Source organism: Ochotona curzoniae, unplaced genomic scaffold (assembly GCF_017591425.1).
Source record: "Ochotona curzoniae isolate NIBS_2020 unplaced genomic scaffold, NIBS_Ocur_1.0 contig_2210, whole genome shotgun sequence".
Classification (NCBI taxonomy): domain Eukaryota; kingdom Metazoa; phylum Chordata; class Mammalia; order Lagomorpha; family Ochotonidae; genus Ochotona; species Ochotona curzoniae.
The window spans coordinates 47,666,536-47,683,212 of NW_024465369.1; the positions used below are offsets into that span (position 1 = coordinate 47,666,536).

Here is a 16,677-nt window from a genome sequence, read left to right on the forward strand (position 1 = left end):
CCAGGGTCCTTGGATCCACCTGTGGAAACTGGTCCTCTTCAGTGGAAAAGATGGAGCTGTGGACAGTTGGCCCAGATCCGCATGGTGGACATGGCAGGCCATTGAGGCCATAGAGGACATCTGGTACCATGCCAGAAGAAGGAGGACAGAAAAATTTGGATAACTACCCCCAGCCAAATGATGACAGCAAATATCTGGGCGAATGGAAACTCTAAGATTGACTGTGTCAGCCAGTGGACATTGAAAGTGGTCCCTCATCCTTGGACCTGTGAGATTGACAATATTTCAGAATTATTGAAACCACCTTGGGCAGGATCCTCAGAGTGTGCGCCACATTGCGACGCTGGGCTTATATTCGGTGGCCATTCCCCATCTCCAGGTTTGAGGCATTTGGGAAGCTAGGTATGGCTTCTCCCCTTGTCTTCTCTCCTTCTCCCCCTGCCCATCCAGAAACAGAAAGAAGAAATAGAAAATTTGGAAGCAGTGATCACACCCGCTTTTCCCTAACCCTGGATCCTTTTTACTGTAATCAACTATGTAAACATCTTCTAAAATAATAAAAGATTTAACTCAACACCCTAGTGTTAGATATTTTGTACCTTGGTGTAGCATTTAGACATTGATTCTTCATCAGGCAGGAAGTTCAGGGATATGTACTCCAAACGGGGACTTTGTCTCATTTTCTGATCTACTTGTTAGACTTAGCAGTCAACTTATGGTGTACAGTTAATTAAAGGCCACCATGGATACCTGGGTACAAGTCATGCTGTCAGACATTCTGTACAATTGTGGATTTTTTTTTTTTTTTTAGTCAGTGATACAAGGTTACTAGTAATGCTTTTAATGATTGACTTTGCAAAGACACAGCTCATAGAACCATGTATTTTTATTATACTTTAAAAAAAATTTTACTTTTGATGATGTTTACATAGTTGATTAGGGTGAGAAGGGTTGAGGGTTAGGGAAAAGAGGATGAGACCATTGTTTCTAAATTTTCTTTTTCTTCTTCCTGTATCTAAGGGAAGGGGATAAAAGGGGAAGAAGCCGTAACTGGCCTCCCAACCCCCTCAGGACCCGGGAATGGGGAATGGCCACCCGATGTCATCCAAGGATCCTCAATGTGGAGTGTGCTCCAAGGGTTCTGCTCAAGTGGTTTTGATAGTTCTGAAATGCTGTCAGTCTTGCCAAGCTGAGGATGAGGAAATCCTTCCAAGGTTTATTGGCTGATGTAATCCATGTTAGAGTTTTCATTTACCCAGATATTTGCTGTCAACATTTGGCTGTGGTAGTTGTCCAATTTGTGCTGTCCTCCTTTCTTTGCTATGGTACCAGATATCCTCTGCAGGCCCTAATGGACTACCACATCCTCCATGTGCATCTGAGTATGCCATCCACTGTTTTGTCTTAGCAACTGAGGAGGCCCAGTTCTGACACATGCACTCCACAGTCAGACCACAGATCCTGTGATTCTCTCCATGGTTGGAATTCTGAGACTGGTGGTTCAGTTGGAGGGATCCCCAAAGAAACTTTGAGGTGATTCCAGACCTGACTCGTGTGTACTTGCCAATACAGGGTCCATCTTAGTTCATCACCCACATCAGCCTATGCACACACTGATAGTTGCAATTGTTGGGTCAGTTCTGTTTCCAGCCTCATCTCTTACATAAACCAGTGAATGCTATGGCCCAGCCCAACCCTGCCCACCGCACACGTGATCCTTACATACATCAGCAGGAGCAGCAGTCTAATTGGAGCAGCCCCCCAAAAACCCCCCACTAGACCCACTCCCAGCCATGTTCCTGTGCTTGCCAGTGTGTACAACAGATTGGTCCAGTCTGTCCCACATCCCATTCAGCTCCCGTATGCGCCAGCGGGCTTTGAAGCCTAGCTCAACCCAGCCGACCCACTCTCCAGCTCACATTCAGGCCAGTGGGTGTCGTTGCCTGTCTAGCCAGGCTCACGCCCAGCACTGGTTCTCATGTTCACCAGTGGGAGTTGCAACCCATCAGAGAGATGCCCATGGTTTCCCTACTAGGCCCATTCCCAGCCCTGGATCTTGCACTTTCCAGGTGATTCTGAGTTCTAGCTTGACAGGACTTACCCCCGTCTCAGCATTTGTCAGGTGATGCTGTGGCAAAGCCCAACTAGCCTGCACTTATTTTGGCTCATGCATGCACCAGTGGATATACTTGGTTAGCCCAACCTGGCTCTCTCCCTAACCTAGTTCACATGCAGGCCAATATGTGGTGTAGCCCTGCCCGGCCTGCTCTACCCTTGGTCCCAATTCTCATGTTCACCATTGGGAGCAGTGGCCCAGCAGGGGAGCCTGTGCTGCCCCCTATTGGGCTTGTACTACCCCTTCTCCCAGGTCTTGGGTGTGCTGGTGGGTGCAGTGGCCCAGTCTGGTATGGCCTGTCTCACCTTGGTATTTGCCGACCGGTGCTGCAGCCTGGCCTGGGCCAGTCTGCCCTCAGTTCCAGCTCATGCTGGTGCGTGCTGCATCTGGCTGGTGCCCAGCCAGCCCCAAGCCCTGACCCTAATATGAACTGGCTAGTGTTGTGGCCTGTCCTGCACCCTGCCTTGTTCTCAAATCTGCCAGTAGGTGTTATGAAATGGCCCAGCCTGGCCCGCTCCCAATCCCTACCCACATTTATACCAGCGGGTGCTGTAACAGGGCTGGTCTGGGCTGCCTCATGACTTTGTTCTTGTGCTCGCTTGCAGAAATTGTGTCCTTACAGAGGAGTACCTCAAGCTTCTGTGTCAGATTTCCTCCCAGTGACAGATCGTGGGCACACAGGTGGATCCTAGGCCCAGCCTGACATAGTCCACCTCCTGTCTTGGCAGGAACAATGGCCTTGCCAACCGGCCCACGCCCATTCCGGTTCTTCCTGTTGTTTGCTACAGCTCAGTCACACCTGGTCCACGCCCAGACACAGCTCACGTGGTTCAGAGGGAGCCAAAATCTAGCCCAGCCTGTCCTACACGTACCCTGGCTCTCATGAGCACCAGTGGGTGCTGGAGTCTAGCTTAGTCTGGCACACCAGATCCAGTCCACACCCATGCTGAGGGACATTGCAGGTATGTCCAGCCCAGATTGCTGTCCCCCCCCCACCCCCCGCCATTCTGGCTTTTGTGCTCACCAGTAGAAGCTACAACCCAGTTGTGACATTCTCTTAACTCCCCAACCTGGTCTGTTCCCAGCCGCTGATCTTGTGCATGCTGGTGGTGGCTCTGGCCCAGCTCAGGACAGCCTATCCCCCATCTTGTGCAGCCTTTTGTTTTCTGGTAGTGTTTGTTTACTTTCTCTGTGCCTAATTCATCTCTGCTCTCATTGCTTGTTGTCTCAGTTTCCTTTTAGGATGCAGTCGCAGGTGTGGGTGATCTTACTAATGTCATGTAGCTAGCTGGTGGAGTTTCCCCCGGAGCCTCTGCCCTTTGTATTTGGTGTGCAGCTCTCATCCTGGGACTTCCAGTCAGTCACCTTTCTCCCATGTTAGGTCTCCTACTTCTGCAGCTCATGTCTTATTCTCTGTTGATATATCCCTTTGCCTCCTTGATTTGGCAGAGTACAACCTGACAAAGGATACATGAGAGGTTAATGTTTTGAGAAATTTCATTTGTAAAGTATTTTAGCTAAAATTGCTGCCTGTGATGCTGGCATCTCTTATATGTGCCGGTCCCTGTCCCAGCTGCTCTACTTCCAATCCAGCTCCCTGCTAATGCACGTCTGAAAGGTAGTAGAAGGTGTTACAGGAAGCTCCTGGCTCGTAGTTTCACCCTGGGCAACTGTTGGCTGTTGTGGCCGTATGGGGAGTAAACAAGCAGATACATGAGCTCTTTCCCCACGACTGCTCCTTTTCCTCTCCTCCCTCTCCCCCTGTCTGTAACATATTTTCTTTAAGATTTATTTGACTTGCAGTTGTTATACATACACAGAAGGAGAGGCAGAGTGAGAGCTCTTGCATCTGCTGGTTCATTCTCCAAATGGTCTCAGCCATCAGAGCTGAACTGCTCTGAAGCCAGGAGCCAGGAGCTTGTTCCGATTCTCCCACTTGGGAGCAGGGGCCCAAGCCCTTGAACCATCCACTGCTTTTCTAGGGCATTAGCAGGGATCTAGATCTAAGGTAGGGCAACCAGGATTTGAACCAACACCAGAATGGGATGCTGGCACTGCAGGTGAAGGGTACACCGCTACACCAGTGCCCTGTCACTCTTTCAAATAAATTTCTAAGGTTACGCACTGTTCTTTAAACCTTTTTTTCTCTTCTCTTTTTGGAGTTCTTTATTTTTTTTAAATGTTTAACTTCTGGAGTGATCCTACACTTGACTTGCTTTTCCAGTTGTCATTTTTTTTCTTTTTTCTTCATATTCTAAGTCCTTAAGTTCCTTATTTGTGTTGTTGTTGATGAAGGAGACAGTTTGGCCTTTTTAGTCAAGAGTATGTTCGTAAAATACTCGGATAAAGAAATATTGTCAGCACCCTAAAGTCTAGTTCCTGTGTTCTTCAAAAGTAACCTCATATTAACTTTTTTTTCTGTTAAGCTTCACGTTGTCTGTGGATTCTCAAGAAGGATGTGGATCTGCGCTCGTTGCCCTGTCCCCCTGCCCCATGCTACGGATGCACAGCTGACATTGGTACCACTGAGATTCTGAGCTTAACCACCTTTCACCACTGGTTTATAGCCACCACTTCCCTCCCCCCAGTCTCTGGCACTTACTTGTTCTTCTTCTGAATGCTCTTGTCATTTCAGGAATCTCTGAATGGATTCATACCCTGTGTGATCTTTCCAGATTGGCTTTTTTTCACTCTTTTTGTTTTCTAGAGCTCACCCAGGTTACTAAACGTGTCAGACATTTTTTTTGTCCCATTTTATGATGTCAGAATCTTCCATGGGATTGCTGTACTACAGCTTGTTTGATCTTTTGTCCATTGAAGGGCATCTAGGTGGTTTCCAATTTTGACTCTGAGCAATAAAAGTGCTGTAACCATAGATTTTTATGAGAAAATACGTTTTCATTTCTCTGGGATAAATTCCCAGATGTATGATTGCTGAGTTATGTGGCATTGAAATGTTTAGTTTTGTAAGAAACTGCCAAACTGTTTTCTGGAGTGGTTGGGCATTTTATGTCCCCACCAGCAATGTGTATCTAATCCTATAGTTGTACATCCTTATTAGAATTTGTTATCGTCACTGGTTTAAATATTCTTAGAGGTGTTTAGTGATATCTCATTGCTAATTTAGCATTTCCCTGATAGTTATAAATCCTGGACATCTTTTTGTGTACTTAGTATCAGTACTCTTATTCCTTCTCATATCATTTGTTTTAGTTGTACTTTTAAACAGATTTTTTTTAAATTGCAGAAATTAATTCTTCCATAGATATGTAGTTTGCGTGCTTTTTTCCTATTCTATATCTTGTCTTTTCATGAGGATCTTTTGATTTTTGGCATATAGTCCTGAGTGTGGTTCTTTTATACTTAAATATTTCTTTTTTGAAGCATTTGTAAATGATCGTATCTTTAACTCAGTTTCTTTGGATGGAGATGAAGAGAGAAAGAAGCACACAGAGAGATACTGAGATATCGCATATTTCTTGGTTTACGCTCCTCATGCCTCCAGCTGATGAGGGTGGGCTAGGCTGGGCTGAAGCCGAAAGCCAGAGAGTCAGTCTGGGTCTCTCTTATGGGTGGTGGACCCCAGTTCTTGCACCATCACCTGCTGCTTACCAGTGTGTATATAAACAGGAAACTGGAATTGGGAATGGAGCCAAAATTTAAACATAGGTACTCTGATATGAGGTGAGTGCTTCCAAAGTGTGGTCTGAGCTGCTATGTTAAATGCTCACCTGCTGTTATGTTTTGAATTTTGGTGTCCATGTTTATGACTTGTTGTATGTTTATCTTGTAGCCTGGGGTACTTGCTGAACTCACTAGTTCTGGAAGTCGTTGTAGGTTTCTTGAGATTTCCTATATAGACAATCACATCAACTGATAAAAGGAGTAGTTCATTTCTTCCTTTTTGATTGGCTGTCTTCTGTTTCCTTTTCTTTCCAGTTCACTGGGTAGAGCTTCCATTTGTATAAGCCAATCTGTGAAGTGCCTTTTCAAGTTTTTTGCTCATTTTTTCCTTTTAGGGTTCCTGATGTCTTCCAAAAATTTAAAAAATTTAATTATGTGTGTCTGTGTGTGTGTCTGTGAGAGAGAGAGAGATTGAAAGAGAGAAATGCTGCTTTACTCCCCAGATGCCCACAGCAGCGAGGGCTGATCCAACCCAGAGTTGGAAATCATTTGGTTCTCCCACATGGTTAGTGAGGCCCTAAGTCCTTTAGCCTGTATATCAGCAGGCGGCTGGAATGGGAAACAGAGCCAGTGCTTGAACCCAGGCACCCCCGTGTTTTCTGCCTCTGAAGGGAGGTTTTAACCACTGCATGGGTGCCCATCCCTTTCCTGTTAATTTTAAGAAAGAACCTTTATTTATCTGGAGCCATTCTTTTGTCACACGTATATAAAACCTTTACCAGAATAGTTTCTCCAACCCTTTGACTCAACAATTCAGTCTATAGTGTTAAACTTTAGTGAATTGAAGTTCTTAATGTGTCCAGTTATTTGGTTTGTCATGCTTAGTGAATTTGTGTCCTGCTTGATAGATTATTTTATATTTTAGTTCTTGAAGATACATTTCTGTATTTTCTGAAAAATGTGTACTTTTATTATTTTAAACTCCATAATCCATCTTGGTTTGATTTTTATGTATAGTGTAAAGTAGAAGTAGCCATATTGTTGATTTTTTTCCCTATGAAGTTAAGTTGCTTTAAAATCTTTTTTTGATATCATCTCTTGATAGTTCATTTATGCTGTAGTTCTTATGATTTACAGCCACCTCTTTCGTTGGAGCATCCGTGCCTGTTATCTGCTGCAGCCTCTTTCCTTGGAAGCTCTCCTGTTTGTTTCATGGTTGCATTGTTTTCCCCCTGTTCTGACATATTAATAATACACCTAAAAATATTTTCTTCCTACACAGCTCCTGGTTTGTCTCTGCTGACTTTTTGTTTCGTATTTTTCTCTTGATTTTTTCCCCCCACACAATCCCTGGTAGCCACTCCTGTTTAGTGGAAAGGTTGATAGCTTTGAACTCCTGTGGAGAATTGTTTAGGGAGGCTTCAAAGTCGACAGGTTCTCCAGGGAGGGGCCTTCTTATTTCCTGCTTGAAGGAGGAAAGTCTTGCAGCCTCTGGGAACCTAAACATGAAAGTGAGAGGGGAGGTGTGGGTGGGGGAGTCAGGGTTCAAGACCAGATGTGTATATTCAGACCAGATGTGTGCACTCATGGTACTGCTAGGCTCTGCACACTACTGCTACTCTATGGTTAGGGAGCCTCTGTTTTAACTTATGTGCAGGGAGAAAATCTGTAGTTATTTGGCCAGTTGCACTGAATAGAAAAGTAATGTTTGGACAGTTTGAGTTAGGGCAACGTGAACAACTGGTAGACCACTCATGTTTTCTGTCCCCTACTCCACCTCCATCTCTCTTTTCCTCCCCTTCCTCTCCTCCCCTTCCTCTCCTCCTCTCCATTCCTTCTCCTCCCTTCCCTCTCCTCTCCTTCCCTCCCTCCCTTTCTTTTTCTCCTTCTTCTTCCCCTCTCCTTCCCCCCTCCTCTCCCTCTCTTCTTCCCCTCTCCATATCTTAGTTTAGACATGATTCATGTCATTTGTACATTTCCCCTGGGAATCAGTGAAAAGAATAAGAACCCGAGTTATAAACCTGACATTGGAAAATGTAAGTTAGTGGCCACCAGGAATATTTATTTTTGGTAAGCCTGTTTATAATATTGGTTACAAGCAATAAGCAGTTCAAATTCTCTGTCACAGTGATGACTTTAGATGCAATGTAAAATATCTGTTTCCTGAAGGTTGAAATTCTGTTTACCTGTTAGGATTTTTTTTTCCTAAGCCATCTTTTCAACTTTGCTTTACAGATCAACAATCACAATCTTGAAGATTTAAAGGTTCTGATGGTGGTGGTAAGCCATGGCGGCAGATGACAAAGTTGCTATCTTAACGGATGATGAAGAGGAGCACAAGAGAAAGTATGTGCTTGCTGATCCATTTAACGGCATTTCCAGGGAACCAGACCCACCTTCCAACGAAACACCCTCCTCCACAGACACACCTGCTCAGCCTGAGGAGGAAATAGACTGGATAGAGAAACACTGTGTCAAAGTGAACAATGATCTTCTGATTTCCAAGGTTTTCTACTTTTTCTTTTACTCTGCTTATGGCTCTCTCTACCCCCTTTTGCCTGTGTATTACAAACAGCTGGGAATGTCCCCCAGCCAGAGTGGACTGCTAGTAGGTATTCGATACTTCATTGAGTTCTGCAGTGCACCCTTTTGGGGTGTGGTTGCAGATCGCTTTAAAAAAGGCAAGATTGTTCTCCTGTTTTCTCTTTTGTGTTGGGTTTTATTCAACCTGGGCATTGGGTTTGTGAAACCTGCTACCCTGAGATGTGTACCAAAGATTGCCCCAACAACACCTCCCACCAACTCAAGTCACCTGTTTACCATCCTGCCAACAAATTCTTCTGGTACCTCCCTCCTCACCACATCACCAAAAATACGTGATAAGAGGAACCTGCTTCCTTCTGATTGGCCACTAATCGAAACAGGCCTGAACACCACGGACCCTGTTACCTATTCAACAGCTTCAAACACCAGTGCATCTGTCCCGCAACTCCAGACATATGGAACAACTCTCCGCCCTGTGGACTTGACCTTGAGCCCAAGCACAGCAACACCTACGTCCCCAGGAAATGCAACCAGAGAGACAACCACTGTTGTTATCACTACCACTAAATCTTTGCCTGCTGACCAAGTCATTCTTGTGTATGATCAGGAGGAAGTTGAAGCTATATTCTTGGTGATTCTGGTAGTTGTCATAATAGGTGAATTTTTCAGTGCCTCTTCTGTCACGATTGTGGACACAGTGACACTCCAGTACCTGGGAAAGCACAGAGACCGCTATGGGTTGCAGCGCATGTGGGGCTCCCTGGGCTGGGGCTTGGCCATGCTGTCTGTGGGCATTGGGATTGATTACACCCACATAGATGTGCTCATCGATGGAAAAGGGTGTAAACCCCCCGAGTACCGGAACTACCAGATTGTCTTCATCGTCTTTGGTGTTCTCATGACCATGGCCTTGATTGTTGCTACTCAGTTCCGGTTCCGCTACAACCACTTCCAAAGCAATGATAAGGGGAAGGAGGTAGAGATCCCGCAGGTGGAAAGAAACAACTCTGCAGAGTCCTCGGAGGAGACGCCGCCCTCCACAAGCCCCTCGCAGACCTTCAACTTCTGGGACTTGATCAGACTGCTCTGTAGCGTGCAGTACGGCTCGGTGTTGTTCGTGGCGTGGTTTATGGGGTTTGGATATGGCTTTGTGTTCACCTTTCTCTACTGGCATCTGGAAGATCTGAATGGAACTACAACACTCTTTGGAGTCTGTTCGGTCCTGAGTCACGTATCTGAACTGACTGCTTATTTTTTCAGTCACAAGCTCATTGAATTGATTGGCCACATCAGGTAAGAAAGGCATATGCATCAGTATCCTATCTAGAAAGTGAGCCCTACCTTTGTACAGCTCCTCTCGCCTATCCTTACATGGGGAATCTTGTTAAGGATATTACAGTGTGCGTTTGGGTAGGATTGGGAGTGGGAATGAGGGTTTCTCTTTTTTCCTTAAAACAAAAGCAAGAGAAAGGATTCATGAACATGGTTGGATTATTTCAAACAAAAAGTGGCTGCCTGTTTTTTTCCACCTGTCAGACAAGATTTTGAGGCTAGTTAGCCATGTGTAGCTGTGTATGTTGAGGCTTGGGAGCACCGACTTAGTGAACTGTATCAGTCCATGTGACTTAATGGACCAGCTGTCCCAGGCATTAGTGAAGGAGGACTTCAGTAGATGAATTAGATTGTGGGTTGTTGTTGTTGTTTTTAGCCTTCATTCAACCTCCTTAGACTAAATGGAAGAAATTCCTTCATAGTTTTCTTTTTTTCCTTTCTGATTGTAGCATAAGTCTCTGCATTTTTGTCTACTCTAAAGACATGTGATATTTAGAAATCTTTACTTGATTCTCCCCTTGTGAACCCTTTCCAAAAAAAGTAAAGCTCTGTACATGCTTATTGTTTCCAGGTCATAATGTTTCTGAGTGTTAATGTTTACCTGCAGCTCATTCCATATTATTCTTTGTAGGTCTTTCTGCTGTAGTGCTAACTTTGAGATGTGGAGCCAGCTGTACTTCAGCGTTCTGGTCTCCTAAAAATGTCTGTCCCTAGATTTGGAACTTGTTGTAACTAAGAGAAGGCAGCTGTGTGTGACTGTGTGTACGTGGTGATCTTTAAACCTGATATTTCTGTCAGAAATCAAAAGGAAAAATAGAGAATCACAAGGTTTAAAAACTGGAGGGAGTATTTTCTCATTGGAAATTAACCTAGAATCATTCTTTTTCCTGAAACAATTGTGAATGTTTTTTCTTGTTTGGTTTGGTTTTGCTTTGGGTGACTATGCCCTATTCCTTCTCTGTCTCAAATGTTTGACCCCTTTGTTTTCTCTAAACAAAGTAAGCCTCTGTGTGGATGGTTCCCAGATGTGCAGAATCCCGGAGGCATGTTCAGTGCAGCTATTCTGGAAAATAACTTTATCTTATTAAGAATGTGGAATGTCCTCTAACCTTATCCAGGCAATTCTCATAGCCATGTGCACTGCCTGCCTCCTACATAAGCAACGGTTCAAGTCCCAGCTGCTCCATTTCCACTTCAGCTGCTTGCTAATGCAACTTGGAAAGCAGTGGAAGATGGCCCAAGTCCTTAGGACCCTGCACCCACATGGGAGACCCAGATGAAGCTCTTTGCTTCAGCTTGGTCCAGCTTGGCCACTGAGCCTACTTGGAGTGTGAACTAGCAGGAGAAAGATATTGTCTCTCTGTAACTCTGCCTTTCAAATAAATTAGATAAATCTTAAGAACAACATAGAAGGGTGCTAGCTCAGATTTCTCTTGCTTTTCTAACATAGTCAATAATGCCATAGTTTGTGCCTTGCTTCCACAATCTCATCTAATTCTCATCTATTTTCCCACAAGTCCCACCTCCAGCTACCATACATATAAGAATTTAGGGATTTCTTTTCTACCAGGGAACGTTTGAGGGCACATTGAAACCATAGCACTTTTATATGTGTTTAGTTCAGCAGTTATTTAGGTCCAGAGGATCTAAGATTATTAGGATACAGGGATGAACCCTCAAGGGAAGAAGATGGAGAATACAGCTGATGCTGAAGCCCAGGGGCATGCTGGGATTGGAAACTTGGACTTTATCCGGGAGTCAAAGCTTAAAGTAGAGTATGATCACTCTCATTTGCCATCTGGAAGGTAACTTTGAGGAGCCCAGGAGCCCAGGAGCCCACTGAGAAAGTTCTTGAAATAATCCAAATGAAAGGTAATACAGACATAACTGCAGCAGTGGCAACAGAAATTGAGGGTAGGTAATTGGATGGTAAAATTGTAGAATGGTTTGCATGTGAGGAGTTAGAGAATCCTCATTTCCAGCTCCGGTGTGGGAGTTTCACTAAATCTAATAGGAAAGGCAGAGTGGACATGTAGAAATGGGTGTGTGTGGATGTGTATAATGACATAAGATTTAGTGTCAGGGTTGTTAACGTGGAAGCTTTAGCATCTGGATGTGGATATTTGGAAGACAGTTGCCTGATTATAAGCCTGAAGCTTAGTGGAGAGCTAAAAGGATACAGATTTGAGCCTGCTAAAACCATGAACATGGATAAGATCGACAAAGAAATCACATGATTTAATAAGAGAAGTAGACGAAGAGTATCAGTTAGCATTGACTCTGAGTGTTCCAAGCTTCTGATCTTAATGAAATGTTAGTGCTTTATTTTGTGTAAAGTAACTACCCTGATGCTTGAGAATATCTCCTATTAATGGGGTAATGGAATATCTTATTATTGTGGTATTTATGGTGACTTATTTCTGGCTTTCTTTTTTTAAAAATATTTATTTATTTTCATTGCAAAGTCAGATATACAGAAAGGAGGAGAGACAGAGAGGAAGATCTTCTGTCTGATGGTCCACACCCCAAGTGGCCACAATGGCCAGTGCTGAGCCCACCTGAAGCCAGGAGCCAGGAACTCTTCCAGGTCTCCCACCCGAGTGCAGGGTCCCAAAGCTTTGGACTGATCTCAACTGCTTTCCCAGGCCACAAGCAGGGAGCTGGATGGGAAGCGGGGCCACTGGGACTAGAACTGATGCCCATATGGGATCCTGGCATGTGCAAGGCAAGGACTTCAACCACAAGTGCTATCATGCCCGGCCCGTTTCTGGCTTTCTGAGTGATTCCCAATCCCCCACCCCTGCTGCCTGTAAGCATATTGAAGATATAAGTAAGGGAGAGAAGAACTTTAAGAGCACAGGAAAATGAGGAAGAAAGATGAAAAGTACTGAAGGAAATAGCCATTTCCTCCAGAGTAAGGTACTTCCCTGTCCTTACTGGGATAGGCAATCCAGTGTCACACAGTGATTACATGCGTGGGCTCAGAGTCCAATTGCCTGGTCAGAGCCTGGCTCTGCTGCTTGGAGCCATGTGGTCTTGGACAAATTATAGAGCTTTCTGCATCTCTGCTTCGTCATCCATAAATAGGGATACTATTATTGGTACTTGTCTCCCAAGGTTTGTAATGAAGACTAAAGGAGATGAAACACAGCAGATGCTTACAACAGTGACTGTCATACATTTGGAAGTGAGCTGCTTTTTGTTATTATTTTATCAGTCTTGTGACTATGATGTCATTCAACAACAAGACTCATTTAGTTTGATCAAAACACAAGTGACATACAACATCAAAAGTGTATAGATCGTTAATGCTGTCAAATCAAAATGTGCTATCCAAATAAATAATGGTCCCTCTAAAACCATCATGGTTGCATTGAAAATTTGTATTCCATATCTGATGATCATAGATTATCCAGAGAGTAGCATAATATTAAATTGGAAGGGTACTATCCATATTGTATTATAGAATATTTCGTACTTGTGACCCATAAAGTCATCCTCTTAAAGTTTAGTCTGTTCTAGTTGAAGTTAATTAGCACTAGAAAATGAAGGTTTTTTTTTTTTTTATCATTTAGATCTTGTAGCATGGGTGTAAAAGCTGGTGATTTGTTGTCATATGTTTCCTTAATGACTTAATATTTGCAAACCTTGTGACTGAAGTTGAAAGCCTTGCACCCACACAGTGAGTGTGTGATAGCACTATCCAAAATCAAGTTACTTTTGTGCCGTTCTGTTATTCCCAGAGGCCTCTGCCCTGCTCTGATGAGGTTGGTTTTCTTGAGCACAGGCTGAGTTTAGCCTTGGTGCATTTGTCTGACTTTAATCATCCCTGGGATTATTAGAGACTTTGTAGGAGTCTTGAGATGATGAGGGTTTCTGTAGTACCCACAAAAAAGCCAGTGTGAGCTAGGCGTTTCCCAGCTCCCTGAACTCCTAGGCCGAGTGTCCTGGCCCAGGCCTGTCATCATGTTTAGCCCTACAGTTCCAGCTGCGGTAGCTCACTGGGATCAGGGCTGGAAAGGAAATGTTTGGACAATGTCACAGTGTTTCTAAAATTGGGAGGAAGGAGATAGGAGCATGTTTTATTTCTAAAGACTCAAATGAGGCTGGGTTATGAGCAGGAGATTTCCGGTAGACCTAAGATGGGAAACCTTCAGTAGCTGCACATTTATGAATGCTTCCTGCATGTCTGCCCAACCCCAGGGCTAAGACAAGAAATAAATACTTGGTTCTGGGTTTTTTTTGGCATTTGTGCTCTGGCTTTAAAGCTGGTAACCGTGTAGAACATTATAGAAGACTATTGATTCTCATTTTAAAACAGGGCACCATTTGGGGGGTGATGGATTTAGAGACTGAAGATCTCCCAGTGCACTTTTCTGAAATACTGTGGTCCTGGGTGAGTCCTGGGGCCCGTGGTCGGGGTAGGGAGGGAGGAGTGATGGCAACCTGATGTTAGAAATGTCTAACCAAGAGCTGAGTGAATCCGAAACCAGGAGCCTGGAGCTTCTTCTGGGTCTCCCACATGGGTGTGTCTTGGGCCATCCTCTTCTGCTTTCCCAGGTCACAAGCAAGGAGCTGGGTGGGAAGTGGAGTAGCTGGGACATGAACTGGCACCCATGAGGGATCCTGGCAGATGCAAGATGAGGATTTTGCTACTAGGCTACTGTGCCAAGCCCCAAATCAAAATACATTGCTAAGAAAACCCTGCTGATGGTTTAGATGATTAGGTCTTACCAGCCTTGTGAAAGACCTAGGGCCCCAGTTTCAGGGCTGGCTTAGTTTTGGCCGTTGCAATTAATTGGAGAGTGAGACAGCAGATGGGACCTCTTTGTCCATCTGCTTATCATATAAGTAATTAAATAGGAAGTAAATTATATTTATATAATACTTAGATCCACTTCCTGGGTGGGGGCTTGTTGACTATAAGCTGCCGTGTCTAGTAGTCAGCATACCAAATAATTGTGGTTATAGCCTTATTTATTTATTTATTTATTTTTAAAGATTTATTTTTATTTTTATTGCAAAGTCAGATATACAGCGAGGAGAGTGACAGAGAGGAAGATCTTCTGTCTGATGATTCACTCCCCAAGTGACCACAATGACCGGTGCTGCCGATCAGGAGCCAGGAGCCAGGAACCTCGAACCTCCTCCAGGTGCAGAGTCCCAAGGCTTTGGGCTATCCTCTACTGCCTTCCCAGGCCACAAGCAGGGAGCTGGATGGGAAGCGGGGTGCCGGGATTAGAACTGGCGCCCATATGGGATCCCGGCGTGTTCAAGGCGAGGACTTTGGCCGCTAGGCTACGGCACCAGGCCCTATAGCCTTATTTAGAAATGTGTGTAAATTCCAAGTTTTTTATTCCTTTTCCATTTTAATCTTTATTGGTATTGGAATCCATTTTTATACATAAATACTCTTAGATGTTTTAAATTGTATTTTCTCATTATTAAATTGTAAACTGTAGAGGCCCCAAAATATAAGAATTTATGTTCAGGAGTTGAAAGGGAACAATTTGGTTTGTATAGCCTCTAGCAAAGAACACTTTTGGAGAGCAGTATATTACCATATATAGCTAACAGGCTGACTTATTATTAACAACATTACTTACAATGGAGCTATTCATAGTTCAGAACAAAAGACCATTGCTGCAGGGCAGTGTAAATTAATCCAGAGTTTTTAGTAACTGCTACCACTTTTGGTTTCACTTTCACCTGCAGAAGGTGGGTTGATTGAGGTAAATAGAGAAGGACTGATACCATTTGGACTGTGGCTTCTGTTGCCAGACTGCAAGTACTCCCCACCCCCACCACAGTCCAGCTGCCCCAGACTGCCACCTTGTAACAGGCCCCGGCAGGAGGAAAGGTGGTCTTGCAAGTTCATTACCTGAACAACCGCTGTGGAGACCAGCTTAGTGCTGTGCAGAAATAATCAAGGTGAACATTCTCTGTGACCCCAAATGACATGCTGAGGTACATAGCTGCCTTGAGAACTCTTACACATGCTGGAAGACACGCCTGAGGATGTGGCTTTCTTATAGTGGAAGAGAGAAGCAGTCTAAGCAGCCATCGCTACATGGATGGACACAGTCAAATGGGGTCATTAGAGATGGAGTTAAATATCTCAGTGTGAAAGATACCCAAAAATATGTTGAATGGGGAGAGAGCAGGTTTCAGAATGATATACAATTTGATGCATTTATGCACATTTTAACAATTTTTTTTGTTTTATTTTATTGGAAAGGCAAACTTACAGAGAGGAGAGACAAAGATCCTCTATCTGCTGGTTTACTTCCCAAGTGGCTGCAATGGGTGGAGCTGAGCTTATCTGAAGCCAGGAGCCAGGAGCTTCTTCTGGGTCTCGTGTGTAGGTGCAGGGTCCCAAGACTTTGGGCCATCCTCTTCTGCTTTCCCAGGTCACAAGTGGGGTGCTGGAAGGGAAATGGAGCAACTGGGGCATAAACCGATGCCCATATGGGATCCTGGTGCATGCAAGGCAAGAATTTAGCTACTAGGCTATCACACTGGGCCCCATTTATGCACATTTTTAAAACCCTTAAACATTTTTCAATGGTTATACCTATTTAGAGAGAAATATGTTGAAATTTGAAGAGGAAGAAGATATTCTACATTTATACTAGTTCTAGTTTTCTGTACAGGCCTAAGGAGAAGGGGACCAAGAATAGGAACCCAAGGAGACCTCCATTTTACTAGTAATATTTTTTTTCCTTGAGGAACTATGGTGCGATATTCAGTTTTCTCTACTTTCTTGGGTACTTTTTATTGGAAAATAATTTCAAGCATTTGTCTACTTACAGCAGATCAACTTGATCCCTCTCCAGTGAACGAACCAATACATGTATGTATATAATTGCAGCTACACATGTTTTATGTAGATGTATTTATATGAATTTATGTGGTAACATTGAGATTCTGTGTCTCTTTCAGTATGCACATAATTCATGTGTTTTTTGTTAAACATAAATGTAAGTGCAGGTCTTAGTTCCTTTTCTTCAAAATGAGATGAGTAGTAAATTTACAGTATCTTGCTAAGACTTAACACAAAA

At 43.9% G+C, this 16,677-nt stretch overlaps 1 protein-coding gene across 3 annotated transcripts in view; it reads left to right on the top strand.

The window, feature by feature from the left end:
* Positions 1–16,677, top strand: part of MFSD6 (major facilitator superfamily domain containing 6) — a 69,070-nt gene that overhangs the window by 16,122 nt on the left and 36,271 nt on the right. The window contains exon 2 of one of the 3 annotated variants that reach the window (XM_040971867.1): positions 7,976–9,577. In XM_040971867.1, coding sequence (XP_040827801.1) covers positions 8,028–9,577 — 1,550 coding nt within the window. In that variant the 5' untranslated portion in view covers positions 7,976–8,027. Of the gene's footprint in view, positions 1–7,975; positions 9,578–12,299; positions 14,013–16,173; positions 16,470–16,677 lie in introns of those variants that run through there. The other 2 variants (XM_040971869.1, XM_040971868.1) reach the window with 2 other exon arrangements.